The sequence below is a fragment of the Quercus suber genome, unplaced genomic scaffold, assembly GCF_002906115.3.
Source record: "Quercus suber isolate HL8 unplaced genomic scaffold, Cork oak 2.0 scaffold_174, whole genome shotgun sequence".
Classification (NCBI taxonomy): domain Eukaryota; kingdom Viridiplantae; phylum Streptophyta; class Magnoliopsida; order Fagales; family Fagaceae; genus Quercus; species Quercus suber.
In genome coordinates, this window is record NW_027069634.1 from 739,530 (window position 1) to 757,795 (window position 18,266).

The window sequence follows — 18,266 nt, forward strand, 5'->3', positions numbered from 1 at the left end:
GAAGCTAGAGAAGAAATAGGTTCGGCGTAACCTCGTTGGAGCAAGAAGCTTGGAGGGGCTTAGGTACTTGGGTAGATTAGGCTTGGAGGGTCTTCTGCTGTTCATTATCCCAACTACATTCTTTAGTGGATTATTTGACCGCTTGGAGGGCGGCGGAGAGGTTTTACACCGAGGACTTCGGTTTCCTCTTCGATAACACATCGTGTGTTGTCCGTGTTTTGCATCTTCTTTCCCTTTACCTTTGTTATATTTACTGCTGTGGATTGTTTATATTTGGCTTAGATTGTTCTATCAATTCAGTTATAAGCTTGTTATCATATTCCGCACATAAATTGTTTGATATAAAGCTTGAATTGGTATTTTTGTTATTTGGGGTCTAAACGTTCAAAGGTGTTTTATACCCTTTTTGAACTTCAATTGGTATCAGAGCGGGTGCATTCTTTGTGGTTTGATTACCTGAGTGCATCCTAGACCCCTTGGCTATGGATGCTGCTGTAAAAAGGGTTATGCTGAATTATGGTATGAGTGTTTGTGAAAATGATTCTATGAGTATTTTTTAGGGATACTCTAAAAAGGAACTCTTAGAGTTAATTAAATCTAGAAAACATGCTAGGATGTTCATTCACATGCTGAAATATTTTCAAAGCAAGAATCACATACTTCACAATAGTCTATGTGAGTCTACCTCTTTGATTGAGAAATACAAAAGAAGAAATAGATCACTATGTGAAAAGGTTGATAATCTGAAAAAGCAAATCCAATCTGGAATGAGCATGGAAAATAACAATGAATTTTTGTTTGATGGTCAAGAATGCTTGTCTCATGCTGTATGTTTGTGCACACCTCATTGAAGGTATTCAACTCATGCTTATGGTACCTTGATAGTGGTTGTTCTCGTCATATGACAGGAGATAAATCATTGTTTATGACTCTTAAAGAGAAGGCATGTGATTATGTGACTTTTGGTGATGGGAGTCATGCTCAAGTCCTCGGGAAAGGAAGGTTGAAATACCGGGACTACCTTTGCTGAAAGAAGTACTATACATCAATGGATTGAAGGCAAATCTCCTTAGTATTACTCAAATATGTGATGAAGATTTCTAGTTCAATTCTCAAAGAAGGGGTGCATAATCATTGATGAGAAAGGGATTCAAGTCTTGGAAGGAAATAGGACTACTGATAATTGCTATGGAGTTGTACCTTCGGCACCTATTTCGTGTAGAAGTGCTCGTGTTGATATGCTGAAACTGTGGCACACAGGTTTGGACATGCAAACTTCAAACAAGTATGTAAAGTTTCTAAACTTGAGGCCGTTGAGGGACTTCCAAAGTTTGGAAAGGTGGAGAAGACTATATGTGGAGCATGTCAAATGGGGAAACAAACAAAAGCAAATCATCCAAAGGTGAATGTGATTGCTACCTCACGGTGTTTGGAACTTCTTCACATAGATCTCATGGGGCCTACAAGGACTGAAAGCCTGGGAGGAAAGAGATACATTATGGTGATAGTTGATGATTTCTCAAGGTACTCTTGGGTGGAATTCCTCAGAGAAAAATCTGAAGCATGTGATAAATTGAAGAAATTATGCAAGAGATTGCAAAATGAAAAAGGAGTTCCCATAGTCAAAATCAGAAGTGATATGGGAAGGAATTTAGAATACGAAATTTGAATCATTTTGTGAAGAGATGGTATCAAGAAGGAATTTTCAGCTCCAAAGACTCCTCAACAAAATGGGGTGGTTGAAAGAAAGAACCGGGTGATCCAAGAGATGGCTAGAGTCATGTTACTCAACAAAAACATACCTCAAAGGTTCTGGGCTGAAGCTGTGAACACACTTGTCATATTTGTAACAGAGTTTATTTCCGAGCAGGGACAAAGAAGACGTCATATGAAATATGGAGAGAAAAGAAACCCAAGGGAAGTATTTCAGAGTATTTGGGAGTGCATGCTATATTCTAAATGACAGGGAAAATCCAGGAAAATTTGATGCTAAGAGTGATGAAGGGATACTCCTCGAATACTCACAAATAGCCGAGCTTATAGAGTGTACAACAAACGACTAAGACGGTGATGGAATCAATCAATGTGGTCATAGACGACACCATATTTGAAAAGGAAATTGATGATGATGGAAAGGGGCTCAAACTCAAGGAAAATGAGGATGATAATGATATGCCTCTAAGTGATGATGCTGAGAAAGTAACACCCGAAAAGGAGACCACACCTCCTGTATCAAGAAGAGAGACTAGATCAACACAAGAAGTCTCAAGTCCACTCACTCCTCCAGAAATTCAAACCCCAATTTCTCGAGACGAGGAACTCTCAACTTCCAAGAAACCTTCATCAAGAGTGACACTTAATCACCCATCAAGTAATATCATTGAGGATGTGAACGAAGGACTTCGTTTGAGAAAATGGCTGAAGTATACTGCTAACCATGTAACATACAACTGTTATCTTGCTCAATTTGAACCCAAAAGGTAGAAGAAGCTCTGAAGGATGAAAATTGGGTAGAGTCTATGCACCAGGAACTGCACCAATTTCTTAGGAATGATGTGTGGGAATTGGTTCCAAGGCCTGAAGATACACATGTGATCGGCACCAAGTGGATTTTTAAGAACAAAACAGATGAAGATGGTGAAGTCATCAGAAATAAGTCTAGATTGGTGGCTCAAGGGTATACTCAGGTGGAAGGCATAGATTTTGATGAGTCTTTTGCTCCGGTAGCAAGACTAGAATCCATTCGGATTCTTCTTTCCATAGCATGCATCATGGATTTTAAGTTGTACCAAATGGATGTAAAGAGCGCCTTCTTAAACGGCTTTCTCAATGAAGAAGTTTTCGTTGAACAACCAAAGGGATTTGAAGATCCTCACTTCCCGGGTCATGTATTAAGATTGAAGATCCAAGCTTCTTGCTCCAACGAGGTTACACCGAACCTATTTCTTCTCTAACTTCCCGGATTCCGCTACTTGACCATAGCATCAACCAATGTATATTGGTTCCTTTCCAAACTGCTTCCCAAAGCACCAAATGGACCTTCTCACAAACGTGGGTGTGGTGAGACAAGGGTTTGGTAAATGACCTCTCAAGGGTATGACAATGGAGAGGAAGAGAGTAGAGGAATATGTAGAGTCTCTTTAGATGAAGATTGGGGATGAATCAATCTTGTATTTCTTTAGGGTTTTCTCTCACAAAATTCTCTCTGGAAGCTCTCTCAATATGATGGGTATAAGGGTGTATATATAGTAGGGTGAGAAGGGAATGCAAAACGTCAGTTTTTGCCAAACAGGGCAAGTTGGCGACTTGATCTCGCGGCTTGTCCAAGTCGCGAAATCAAGTCGCGACGTAACGGCCTGGCCAGACTGGAACTTTTGTCCTGTAGCGTGACAGTTGGCGCGACCCTTCAGCTTCCCAATGTGCCTCTCACGTGACTGCCTTTCGCGGCTTGCCAGTCGCGAACCACCCGCGAGTCCTAGTCGTGAGACTCTATTTTTCTTGTACACTCTTGAGCTTTTCTTCACATCTTCTCACACACTACCCTTACAATTTTCCCACCTAAATACAGGGTTACTAAGTGCTAAATTACAAGCAAATTGGTCACGGAATAAAGCCAATTAGATGGTTGATTAAATTCAACCTTACAGTGTTATAAGTATAGGATTAAATGATTAAATTTATCATATCTCAACAACTTAAATTTTTTAAACAATCGGTAATTTAACAAAAAGATACCCTTGCCCTTAAGAAGAAAAGATACGAAGAGACCAGGAAATTGCATTGGTGGGCTGGGATTAAGAAAATTAACGCGATAAAATAATTTGTGGAAAAGGTAGTGGCAGACAGGGAGATCTTTTAAAAACCGGATTATAGAGGTTAGTTTTGGATTTATTTGATATAATTTTCTTTGAGGATAATTATTGGATTGGGCATGGTGGTTGAAACTTGAATCCAAAAGTTTTCAACGGTCCAATGCATAGAATTGCAATAGAGGGCAAAAAATAAAAACTTATTTTCCAACCCCGTTGTCTCAGTATTTGGATATTTTCTCCTTTTGAATGTGAAAGTGGAAGATGCTTTCCGCGTGAAGAGAAGCCAAAATCAGTGGTCATTGTCTCAAACCTGTCTGTCTTTCCCGTCAACGATGGAAATTGATTAATGGAGACATCCATATTGACGCTAGCTTGTCGTTGAATCCATTTTTTCAATGGTCATGTGTTTAGAGTCGCAATTTTTCAAAGTAAAATGAGAAAAACTATCTTGTTTTTCATAGCTAAGTTGTAGTACTAAAAAAGCCAACCCATAATTCAATGACTAAACACAGTTTTTTTTTTTTTTTTTTGGAGGGATTGATTCTCCTAATTCAAACCCATCGCACGTTGTATTGAGTCGGAAGTGGAAAGCACTTGCTATCGTATCAAAAACGTTAACGCCCAAAATTATAATTTAACTAAGAGTAAATTTAAATTTGACTATATATATACATATATATTCTCTCTAACCTTCTCAATTCTCATTTCTCTATCTAAAGCCCGTGCCACATTGTCGGCACTTTGAAATGTTCTTTGGAGTGTAGTGTATCGTTATCTATCAACGTCAATGTCGACAATCATCCATTAATTATGCTTGGAATTTTCTTGGGTCTTTAATCTTTTTCTTTTCTTTTTTTCTTTTTTTATTAACTGAGAAAATGGAAAATGCTTTCAAGGTGAAAAACACGCAAAATCAATGATCAAATTGATCATTGTTCAGGGCCGGCTGAACGTATCTTGGGACTTAAGGTGACAACTTTAGCGGAGAGCCTGAGACATTTACAGATTTACTAAAATTAAATATTAATTGAGAGATATTTTTATTTTTATTTTTTTAATTTATTTTTATTTTTATTTTTTTTTTGGTTTTTAGATGTAAAATTACCACAAATTATGTTTTAATATGTGTTTTTAGTAATGAATTTTTTCAAAAAATTATTAATTTTGATAAAGAGAGAAATGAAGCATCTATACACCTTGGACGTGTTTGAAAAATTGAAAATTTTTATAGTCTAAAAATGTTGTAAATAAAGGTGTTTGAAAAATTGAAATTTTTATAGTCTTAAAATGTTGCAAATAAAGTAATGCCTAATAACAATCTAGGATGTTAATATTGTAAAGTTATGATTTACAACTATGTTTTATGTTGGCTTCATTCCATGAAAAAAAGCGTTGTAATTGCTTTAGTTTTGTTCCTTGTATTTTGTGAGATTTTATTGTATTGGGTTTAGTATTAAATTGGTGAAGAATCGGGCATGAAATAAAGAATCAATGCAGTTTCATGACTAGCTCGAAAGAAGTTCGCGAGTAATATTCCCGCAAAAAAGGGCACGTGAAAAGCACATGCTAGAAGCTGAAGAGTCGTGTGTCAATTTCACGGGCCAAAATGGGCAAATGCCCATGTCACACAAAAAAATCCAGCATTTTGCCATCTTTTTCAAACTAATTAGGGAAATGCCCCTGTTTTGAAACTCGATTTTCTAAAAATCGAGTTCCAAATGTAAAACTCGATTTTTGGAATATCGAGTTATAGTGAGCATGGACTTAGGATTTTTTTTTTTTTTTTGGGAACTCGAGTTCCAAGAATTCGAGTACCATGTGAAGCACTCGAGTTCATGGAACTTGAGTTGAATTTTTTCAAGGAACTCGAGTTCCATGGACTCGAGTACTTCACATGGTACTCGAGTTCATGGAACTCAAGTACTTTACATGGAACTCGAGTTGCAAAAAATAATAATAATAATAATAATTAATTTTTCAATTTGCTATAACTCAATTGTCCAAAAATCGAGTTTCAAAATAGGAGCATTTCTCTAATCAGTTTGATAAAGAGAGCAAAATGCTGGATTTTTTGTGTGAAAAGGGCAAAAGCCCATTTTTACGGTCTTGCGAGAAGGGCCAACCCTAAATAAGACCATATAGACTAATAGAAAAGTTTTATGTTTCTATAAATATCCATCGATAATTTCCATATAGTGATACTTTCAGTGTGAAGATCAGTCAAATTCAATGAAGAAATGTGTCAAATCCCTTTTTCTCTTTCCCATAATCGTGGCAACTCATTGCACGAGACAAATCCAAATTCTTAGACTGGTTTTTCCACTTTCTTTTGGCGTTTTAGTTTTTTTAAAACAATGTTTCACACTAACTTTATGACTTTTTTTTATTAATCTTTTTGAATAGCTTTTTGACCAGCTTCAAACTAATTGGTATAGATAATTTCCGTGTGAAATCTGTGTCAAATCCTTTCTCTCTTTCCCATCATCGATAAAACTGATTGCAGGAGACATATCCAAATTCTTAGCCTGTTTCTCACTAACTTTATGACAAATCCAAATTCTTAGTAAAATTCGCCCACGGCGGGGAGGATCAACCGATCAAGAGTGGAAGAATGATGATTAAGAATAAACAAAGTAGAGGGAGGAAGAGGGATTTCATTTAGACTACTTGTCCAAACCAAATTGGCTTGATATTGTGTTGAATTTCAAGTTCAAGAACTTGATATATATTGAGCTCAAGCTAGGCATGATTAATGAATCAAACCGAGCCGAGCTAAGCCAAGCTCAAACTTTTAGAATTTTTGATGAGTTCAAGCTCAAACATAATTTATAGGCCTGGTTAAAGTTTGAGCCAAGCTTGAAATTTTTAATTTCTTTGTTGAACCAAGCTCAAACACTCGCCACTAGATAAAGCTAGGCTCTTTTACAATTCTATGTAACAACATGTAGGCAACTTAAACCATAAGTATTATTTTCAAAAAAAAAAAAAACCATAAGTATTAAGTAGACAACTTAAATTTCAGTCAAACCATATATAGGTAAGTTGTAATTTGCTTTAAATATATTAAAATAAAAAGCGTGTAAAAAATTGGTGTGGGAGAGGAAAAATATATAATAATAGAAAGCGTGTAAATACTTGGTGTGAGTGCTTCTGGGTAGGTGATGACAAAGAAGAATTAAAAGGTATTAGAAACTTTATATATATATATATATAAAGTATCAGAAACATGGAATCACAGTGCTTGACTACTTTTAAATTGCAAAATGAGTTTAAAGTCTTGTTAAAATCCAAATAACTTAGACTTATTGTTCATTCTGATATTGAAGCAAAGTTCGTCATTATGCATCATGATGATCTGTAGGTCTAATTTCAAGGCTTAATCAATCAATAATATAAGCCCATGTTTTCACTTTTTATTTTTTTTACCTTTAACAACTCTAAAAAGATTTTCTTCAACTCCCTTTAGGTGGTCAAACTTGAAATACTCTTCTACATTAGAAATACAAATAATTTTTTAATTAAAAAAGAAATTCTCTGAACATGTGCTAATTAATATTTATATAAACAGGTTAGAAAAACCAAAACTCACAGCTTTGTTTAGGAAAAAAAAAAAAAAAACTAAATTACAACTTACCCACTCATAGTTTGGTTGAAATTTAAGTTGCCTATCTGTGGTTTAAAATTCCATGATGCAAGTGTTCCAATGAATAGTTTTTGATCTTATTTGATCTTATATTTTTATGTTTTTTGTGTTGTTGGAGGAGAGAGACATAAAAGTGGAACAAAATTACATATTTAGCTATGTTTTTAATAGAGGTGGGTTATAGAAATCTAATTAAGCTAACTTCAGGGGTGTTCACCAAAACCGCACAAACCGCAAAAACAGCACCAAAACCACCCACAAAATGGCAAAACCGCACCGCACCACATGATGCAGTGCGGTTTGCGGTTTTATAATATAAAAACCACACAAACTGCACCGCACCGTATATATATATATATATTAACATATTTATTTATTTAATATTAAATATTATATATAAATATATATATATATATATAATAAGGACAAAAGATTAATACATTAATAATTTAATACCCTAACCGCCACACTTCAACCTAGAGTCCTACTATCCTAGACTACTCACTGCCGTACCAGTTGCTTCTACTATTGAGGTATTCATGTGTTCAATTCAAGTTTTTCTTTGTTAAAGTTAATCTGTTGGCCTATTATACTATTCACTTAGGACAAGTTGTTAAAGTCAATCTATTGTTAAAGTTTTTCTTTGTTCAATTTACTGCCATTGCACCAGACTATTAGTCGTATCTATTAGCCATATTTCATTGTTCTATTGCTAAAGTTTTTCTTTGTTAATTATATTTTTTTTTTTATTGATTGTTGTGTTGCCATTGGTATATGGCACTTGGAACTTCCTATTAGCCGTATCATTTAAACAATTTCTTGTTGGGTTTACAATTAATACTTGTTTTGGATTTCTAATTCATTTCATGCTTTGCTTTAGACTTGTTTACATTATGGTTTTGATAATTGAAACTTGAAATTAGTAGGCATGACTAGAATTGCTTTGAGTATGGGTAAATCCTTTTTGCTTTGTACCTGGTGTTTCACATAAACTCTTTACTTCATATTCTTGATCTAAAGTGAGGACTGAAGAGCATTAGATTTTGATAGTTAAAACATTTAAATTGCTTGCCACTCTATCTTATTCAAAGTATTTAACTTCATTACATGTTTGTTGTATACCTGAGAATTTGAGATACTGATATTACTAATGTATTTTGAATTGTATGGTGATATATATGTTGAATTTTTATATAGCATGTGAATGTTTATATACCGCACTGCACATGTGACCGCAAAAATAAGGTGCGGTGCGGTTATGGTTTTGGCTAAACTATAAATCGCACCACACCGCATCGCACTGCACATGTGACCGCAAAAATGAAGTGCGGTGCAGTTATGATTTTGGCTAAACCGCACCACAAAGTGTGGTGCTAAAAATGGCCTAAAACCGCACCGCACCGCACCACGAACACCCCTAAGTAGGCAACTTAAATTTCGGACAAATCACAAGTGAGTAAGTTGTAATTTGCCCCACAAACCCCCCCCCCCCCCCCAAAAAAAAAAAAAAAAAAAAACTACATAAACACCACTGCAAGGGAGAAAAAATCCCTTGATCCAAAACATAGGTTTTTCGATCTGTTTCTTTTTCTTGGTTTCCCTCTTCAATTTTCTTTCCCAATATGGGGAGAAAATATTTAGGGGTGCTTCAAAAGAAAACACTTGGGCCACACTAGTTTTCCTTCGACCAATCCATCCAACCAAACATCCCAATAAATTTCTTTCCTTCCATTTTTTCTCTTCCACTTTTTCCTTCTTAAATCCACCATTGAACTCTTAAACATTTTATTTTCTTTAAATAATTATTTATTATTATTATTTCAACTACCACCATACACTCTCTCTCTTTCTCTCTCGTCTTTTTTGGATTGGAAAAATCTGGAAAAGAAAGTCAAGCGAGAGTGGGTGTGACAAAAGTGACAGAGGAGTGAGGAAAAATATATTAAAATAGAAAGCGTGTAAATAATTGGTGTGAGTGCTTACAGGTTGGTGATGACAAAGAAGAACTAAAAGGTGTTAGAAACTTTAAGCAAAAAAAAAAGGTGTAAAAAACATGGAATCTCAAAGCTTGACTACTTTAATTTGCTATATGAGTCCAAAGTCTTGTTAAAATCCAAATAAATTAGATTCATTGTACACTCTGATAATGAAGGAAAGTTCCTCGTTATGCATGATGTTGATCTGCTTGTCTAATTATAGCCCATGTTTTCATTTTTTTTTTTTTTTTAATTTTACCTTTAACAAGTGTTATCTTAACCGTCTTGTTCTTCTACATTTTAAATAGAATTCTGAACCAGTTTGCAACTTGTAAGACAAAAACCCATGGCATTGTCTAGCTTGAAAAAAATGTTTTTCCTCTGTTCTCTGGTCGCGTTGGCCATCTTACATTCCTCATTTGATGTTGCATCTCTTTCTGTGAATGAAGAGGCAGCGATAGATGCTCTACTCAATTGGAAAGCTAGTCTTCAAAATGAAACACAGTCACCCCTGCCTTCATGGACTCTCCCTCCTAATAATGCAAGCAATTCTTTGAGCAATCAAAATAAAAGCTCAAGCTCAAGCTCAAGCCCATGCAGTTGGTTCGGTATTTCTTGCACCCAAGCAGGAAGTGTTATTACATTAAACTTGACGAACTCTGGCTTGAAAGGTACGCTTCATGATTTTCCATTCTCATCTCTCCCTAGTCTTGCATACCTTGATCTCAGCATGAATGAGCTATTTGGTACAATCCCTCCTGAAATTAGTCACCTCTCCAAACTCATATATCTTGATCTGTCCTCTAATAACTTTTTGGGGGCAATCCCACCACAAATTGGCGTACTGATCAATCTTGAGATCCTGTCCTTAGCTGAAAATCAGTTAAACAGCTCGATTCCTCCAGAAATAGGCCAGTTAAAGTCTCTCAAAGATCTTACTTTGTATGCCAATAATCTCCGTGGCTCCATTCCTGCTTCTTTAGGTAATTTGAGCAACCTCTTTTTCTTGTTTCTCAATGATAATGTGCTTTCGAATTCCATTCCAGCGTCTTTGGGTGATTTAAGCAACTTGGCATATCTGGCCCTTTATAATAATCAACTCTCTGCCTCCATTCCACCAGAAATTGCAAACCTCAGCAATTTAGTTGAGCTTGACATAAGTAACAATAGTTTAACAGGTCCCATTCCTTACAGTATTGGAAACCTTGAAAACCTGACATTGTTGCAAGTGTTTAAAAATCAGCTCTGCGGTTCCATCCCCCCAGAAATAGGAAATTTGAGGAATCTCACATTTTTAAGCCTTCAGGCAAATAAATTTTCTGGCTCAATTCCCATGTCTTTAGGCGTTCTCAGCTTCCTAACTGGCTTAGACTTGTCCTACAATCAACTTTCTGGCACCGTTCCTAAAGAATTAGGAAACTTAAAGTCCATAACTCAACTTGATCTCAGCAACAATCAATTAAATGGTACTGTTCCAATTTCCTTGGGTAATTTAAGTGACTTAGCAGTTCTATTCCTCCATGATAACCAATTTTGTGGTCCTATTCCTCAAGAGATAGGAAATCTCACAAAGTTGACTGCGCTGCGGTTGTTTACAAACCACTTTACTGGTTTTTTGCCTCAAAACTTATGCCAAAGTGGATCTCTCCAAAACTTTACTGCAAATGACAACCATCTCATAGGTCCAATACCAAAAGCCTTGAAGACTTGCATGAGTTTAATTAGAGTCCGCCTTGAACAAAACCAACTCTTTGGGAATTTATCTGAAGATTTTGGTGTCTATAGAAACCTGCAATACATGGATCTAAGTTACAATAGATTTTATGGTGAAATCTCTCACAGTTGGAGCAGGTGCCCGCAACTAGGCACCCTGCGGATTGCTGGGAATGGTATTGGTGGTGGCATACCACCTGAAATTGGAAACTTCACTCAACTCCATGTACTTGATCTTTCTTATAATCGGTTGGTTGGGAAGCTACCAAAGGAATTTGGGAAGTTGACTTCTTTGGTGACATTGAAGTTGAATGGAAACCAACTTTCTGGTGATATATCTCCAGAGCTTGGATCATTGACAGATCTTGAGCATCTGGATCTATCTAGTAATAGATTTGACAACTCGATCCCCAGAATTATAGGGAACATTTTGAAACTACACTATTTGAATATGAGCAACAAGAAGTTTTGCCATAATATTCCAGTTGAAATTGGTAATTTAGCTCAGTTGTCCCAGCTAGATTTGAGTCATAACTTTCTCGGAGGAAAGATACCTTCACAAATTGGCAAGCTTCACAGCTTGGAGATGTTGAATTTCTCCCACAATAACCTCTCTGGTTTTATTCCAATTGCTTTCGAAGAGATGCATGGTTTGTCATATGTGGACGTATCCTATAATAAGTTGGAGGGCCCTCTTCCCAATACCAAAGCATTTCAAGATGCTTGCATAGAAGCACTACGAGGAAATAAAAGGTTGTGTGGAAATGTTACAGGATTGCAACCCTGTGTGGTAGGAAGACCAGTTTCAAAGACGGGACCCAAAATCTTATTGTTAATCATTTTCCCTCTTTTTGGAACACTATCACTTGTATTGATGTTTCTTGGAGTTTTCCTCATTTTGCAAAGAAATAGGAAGGACCCTCATATAGATCAAACGACTAACACACACAATGAAAAAGTGTTTTCGATATCAACTTTTGATGGAAAAGCAATGTACAAGGAAATCATTGAAGCAACACAGGGTTTTGATGATATGTTTTGTATTGGGAAGGGAAAACATGGAACTGTGTATAAAGCAACTCTAACATCAGGAAACACAGTGGCAGTAAAGAAACTCCAATCCTTGTGTGATGGTGAGATTGTACCACAAAAAGAGTTCTTCAATGAGATAAGGGCATTAACAGAAATACGCCACCGAAACATCCTAAAATTGCATGGCTTTTGTTCACAATCACAACACTCAATTTTGATTTATGAGTACTTTGAAAGGGGTAGCTTGGCCACAATTTTGAGCAGCGATGGAGGAGCAAAGGAGTTGGACTGGAATAAGAGGATGAATATCATCAAAGGTTTGGATCATGCTCTATCTTACATGCACCATGATTGCTCACCACCCATTGTTCACAGGGACATATCAAGCAAAAATGTTTTGCTGGATTCAAATTACGAGGCTCATGTTTCAGACTTTGGCACAGCTAAGCTTCTTAATCGAGACTCATCCAATTGGACTTCATTTGCCGGCACATATGGATATGTTGCACCAGGTAATATACTTATTTCTTCAATCATTATAGAACATAGATTATATCAATACATTGGCATAATATTCTGCTTTTTTTGTAGAGCTTGCTTATACCATGAAGATAACTGAGAAATGCGATGTGTTTAGCTTTGGAGTTTTGGCTATTGAAGTGATCAAAGGAAGGCATCCTGGTGAAATCACCTCCATTCTATCAGCTTCATAGCATTCCACCTCCCATGCTGCAGGCTGAGAATCAACTGATACTCATCATAAAGCTGGCAATTGAATGCTTGCGAGCGAATCCAGAATCTAGACCAACTATGCACATGGTCTCTCGGGTGTTATCAAGCTGAAGTGCACTTTCTTAGAGCCATCCACAGTCCGACTCTGACTAGGACAAGAAAGAACATGAAAGAATATGAATTTTATGGGACACTATATTTTGTCAAATTTATGCTTCTGACCAGATCTTTAATTACGTACAAGTATTAATAATGTGCTGCTGGAAACACAGATTTAACGGCATTGTGATTGTACATTTTTGATTGGCTATTTTGGTATATGCATAAATAATTCAAATGTAGTAAAAAAGAGATTAATGGTGATCTTTTTGTATTAGTCATTTATATTCCAACTGAGGCATATAAAAGGGCAGATGGAAAAATTTTAGTTATAGTTTGCGCTTTGTTTGCAAGCCAATTGTCAATAACTGATGGTAACAATTCATGTCTGCAAGATGTCATTGTCAGTGTCACTAGAGATAGATAGACCAAAAATTGTAGTTTAAAGAGCTATTGTGCAAGAAACTTGCTGAGTAATTTTATTGATTAGCCGGAATAAAAAACATCAAGGTGCTCTATATACACTTGAAACAGAGCAAAGGAGACTAAGCAAAGACAAAAACAAATCTAACTACTTTCCTTACCGTTAAATACAGTATTAACGGAAAAACTAATCCCACTAACTTCCAATTAGAGAATGACAGCAGGACTATTTTTATATGTACACACGTACAAATTGAAGTAGAAAACATCAATGAGCCCAAGCTACACGTCGCACAAGTCATCTTCTGCATATCTTCTTTAAATCCACTGGTTTAGTTGCTGGTTTAGCTAGATTTCTAAAAAATGTACAGTGGATAAAGAACTTTATAGTGTCGAATTAGACCGAAATTGAATCGAACCACAACATACACAATTGGGTGTGTGAGTTTGTTGGATTTGCTGTTTTGTAGTGCATATCCATGCAATTAATCTATTGGCTAATCAATTAACCGGACTTAACTGTGGAAATTGTTTAAAATTGGTAATTAGCCGTAATTGGGGTCAAAACTCAAAAGGAAATTATTTTTCAATCAGAAAAGATCTAATAAATCTCTACAGTAACATCTCCAAAAAAAAAAAAAAACTCTGCAATAAATTTTGAAAAATATCATTTTTTTAACCTCCTTCCTTGTACTTAGCCTCTTTAGAAATTAGTTTAGTCAAGATTGCTACATAAAGTATTTATTTTAGGATAAAATTTTGCCCCAAGATAACATTTATTCTTATGCACATACCAAGACACATGCCATCTTCCTGTTGGTGGTTGGAGCCGAATATTTTCTTTTATTTTATTAAGGGCAAATTACAACTTACCCACCTATGGTTTGGCCAAAATTTAAGTTGCTTACCTATGATTTAAAATTTAGTATTTTACCTACCTGAGATTAGTGTAGTTAGATTTTCGTAACCCACCTTTGTTAAAAACAAGATTAAATATGTAATTTTGTTCCACTTTTATGTCTCTCTCTTGCAAAAACACAAAAAACATAAAAATACAAGGTCAAATAAAATAAAAAGAATCCAACGGAACACTTGTATTATTGGATACAAGATCAAATTAGAAGAATTGTAAATTCAATGATCCCATTGTATCAAATCCCTTCTTCCCAACCCTGCAATTCTTAGATCTAAAATTAGTAAACTCTTTGGTACAATCCCTATTCAAATTAGTAAACTATCCAAACTCACACACCTTGATCTGTCATCTAAAATTAAAATGAACCTTAGCATACAAATTCAAAGAGGAAAAAAGAAGATGGCATCTGACCTGCACATCAGGAATATGTATAATATGTAAATGACAATAAAGGAAGAAAAAAATTCCGTAGTTTTGTGGCTTAATGCTCTTGGGGTTTTCTTGCGCACAGACATGAAAAGAAAGAAAGAAGGCGAAATGAAATTTCAAGCATGCACTTTATAAATTGACAAAGAAATGCATCCAAACTTTCTACTAATATTTTGACCATTAAGGGCCAAATAAGTATTGTTCATTAAGAGACGTCTCTCATACTACCGCACACCCTTGCCACAATGGTAACTCCATAAATATAAGTGATTATAGAGCGTGAGAGGTAAGGCCTGAGGTTCAAGTCTCTAATAGGAAGTTTCACACACATATACACTTAAATTAGACTAGAGTAAAATTTTTATCTTGTAAAAGAAAGGAAACAAAAAGAAAAAGACGTCGCCCATATAATCACCAAATTACTTATGAAAATCAATGACAAGGTCAATATGAAAATAGAATCAACATAAATGGCCAAAATGAATATTTTGAAATATAAAAATTCAAAATAAAAATTATTTTTTATACAAGATAAAAATTCTATTCTAGCATAATTTAAGTGTATATGTGTGTGAAACTCCCTTCTAAAAACTTAAACTTCAACCCTTACTTCCCATATCCCACAAGCTATACTTGTTGAGTGACCACTGCACTAAAAGTGCGTGATAATAAATAAAAGACCTTAAACTTAAGCCCAAATGTGTACTTTAGTCTAACTAATAGATAACTACTACCTTAATTAATATTGGAGCGATCTTAGAAAATTATTCACTATTTATTTATTTAGTTTTTTTTTTTTTAGAGAAATAAGACCATGCATTCAATAAATCAACATAAACTTCTGTCAAACATTGCAAGATTAATAACATCACTGCGATTACAAGCTTTCCACGCTGACATAATTGGAGTCTTGGACTATGAACACATACACTTTAGATTAGAGCGTTTGGCGTTTGCCCAAGCAAGAAAAAGTTTGTTTTTTCAAAATTAATAAAAAAAAAAAGGTTTTTTTTTTTTTTTTTTCCTTCCCTTTTTAAAGCCTTTTGAGTTTAATGGCTGGTTACAGTTCCACACCCAAAGAGCGTTTATAGAGTTCAGACGTTACTATTTTCAACAGATTTCACTAGGCAAATTGATTTCCAAACATCGCAAAATTAAGAAGCTGCCATTAACTTCATAGTTTTATTTTCTTTATTCAAATAAATGACTTTTCAAATTGAAAGTAACAGAGACATATTAGGCTTTACGGTTATTTATTGGTATTTGGTAGTGACATTAAATGGGAATCAATCCCCTTCAAAAAAAAAAAAAAAAATTGGGAATCAATCATGGGAGGGAGGACACGGCACCACTTTCCCCGAATGACCCTTGCTGATAGGGCTTGGCAGAATTGGCGGGAGATGCCAAGGAGTTTTGATTTGAACAAAAATATTTTGCGGGCTTCTCTTCTTCTCTACAAACATAAGAGTATCCGGATTGGAAATTCTAATTTTACTTTGTTATGCCATCTCAAAAAGTCACTTTACTACTAATAACATATCATTTTACAATACCTCTAACATCTCAAAACTCTATTATTTTACCATTTTATTAAAATATTATTTTTTAAGTGCAGAAGGCAAACATAAAAAACATTTTTTTTATTCCTCCTCTCTCATTTTTTTTCTTTCCTTCCTCTCTCTCTCTCCCATCTCTCCTCTCTGTTACTGATTTGGGTTTGATTGTGCTCCGGTCTGTGCTCCAATTATGGATCGTGGATCTGTGCTCTGGCTGTGGGTTTTCCTTGGTTGTACTTCGGTGGGTTTTTGTTGGTTATGGGGTTAGATTTATGGGTTTGGCCGTGCTTGATGGCGTCGCCGTCAGTTTGGCTGTGGGTTGTGGGTGTCACTGTTGGCTTGGCTGTGGGTTGTGGGTCGTGGGTTTGGCCGTGGCTTGTGGGTTGTGGTTGTGGTGTTGGGTTTGGTCGATGTCTGATCTGTGGTGCTGGGTTGGTTGTGCTGTGGGTTGCTTCTGGTGAAGCTCGATGGAGAGACAGAGATGAGAGAGAAAGAGATAAAATATTAATATTTTCTTTTGCAATTGTGTTACAATACAATTCTAGAGATAAAATATTAATATTTTCTTTTGCAATTGTGCTACAATACAATTCTACATTGTACTGTAGCACAATTGCAAAAAAATTTGCAATTGTTAGCTTTTACAATTCTAGATGCTGAGGTTTTTGGGCTTAAAATGTCATATTTTCTTTGCATTTGGCATTTGGCCTTCCTAGTGTGGATGCTCTAATAAGAAATTGTATAAATCTAAAACCTATACATAAATAAAACCTCTAATTTACAATCTGATATATACTCTAATTAAAGAGGACATGAATTAAGGAACTCACTGGCTGGTGGGACTGGGAAGACGTTGTTTGGCGCGGCAACAAGAGAAGCATCGGGATTATGATATTCCTCGTGGAAGCTGTCTTAGCATCCAATTTTCGCTGGAAGATGCACCAATTAACACTTCAAATGCTCTTTATTTATGTGATATACACTTCATAAAGCATACCACTGTCTAATCTTTCAGTCAATTAAAAGCAAAAAAAGAAAAAAAGAAAAAAGACAAAGTTAGTTAAAAAAGTTCGCCAAATAAAAATTTAAAAGCAAGTCAATACACGCTATCTCGTACTACTTTTACAGATTACTTTACGACATTAATTTTCTCCACCGGTGCAATTACCCCCCCCCCCCCCCCCCCCCCCAGTAGTGAAGTTTTATGGTCTCTTCATGACCTATTTTAGATTGACGCAAAAAAATTTTCACCTTAAAAATACGTCGTACTCGTTTGAATTTATGCCCTAGAATCCATTTTGTATGATATTTTTAATTAATAAAAATTAAGAAATAAAACTCTTTAAAAATAAATAATTTAGGACACATGATGCAAAATTGAAACTTTAGAATTTTAATTTAAGTTTCTCTCAGTTTCATTTATTATTATTATATATAGATATGAGTAGCGTTACAAATACAAACTATTTTACAACATTTTTACAAAATATTGATATGAACAGCCTCTTATTAGTTTTCATTTAGTCTACCATTAATATCACTTTTTTATTTACCAATAATCACTCACCATATCAGCAATTTGTAAATTTTTTTGTAAAATAGTTTGTATCTCTAGTATCATTCGAGAAAATATTTATGTGGCTAATAGATTGCACAGTTAGCATATTAGATTCATGGCTACTAAAATTATAATAAACAATTAATTTGACATTTAAACATTGGCAAATAAGATCTAAATAATAATAATAATAATTAATTTAATTTAATTTCACCAAATATTTTTAAGAACATTTTTTTTTTTTTGTTGGGTATTTCAATTCTTAATCTCATATTTCTTTTCTCTGTAATTTAATTTCTCAAATTCTTCTTAAAAATATTTTGAGAAACTAAACTAATTTTTGGTTTTTTTTTTTTTATTTAGATCAGACATGGCAT

General features: G+C 35.0%; 1 protein-coding gene across 1 annotated transcript; it reads left to right on the plus strand.

Moving 5' to 3' along the window:
• The first annotated feature begins 9,516 nt into the window (after positions 1 to 9,516).
• Positions 9,517 to 13,271, plus strand: LOC112018554 (MDIS1-interacting receptor like kinase 2). The gene is given in 3 exon segments (XM_065778149.1): positions 9,517 to 12,688; positions 12,768 to 12,885; positions 12,887 to 13,271. Coding segments are annotated over 3 exon segments (3,162 nt in total). The 5' UTR covers positions 9,517 to 9,777; the 3' UTR covers positions 13,020 to 13,271.
• The last annotated feature ends 4,995 nt before the right edge of the window (positions 13,272 to 18,266 follow it).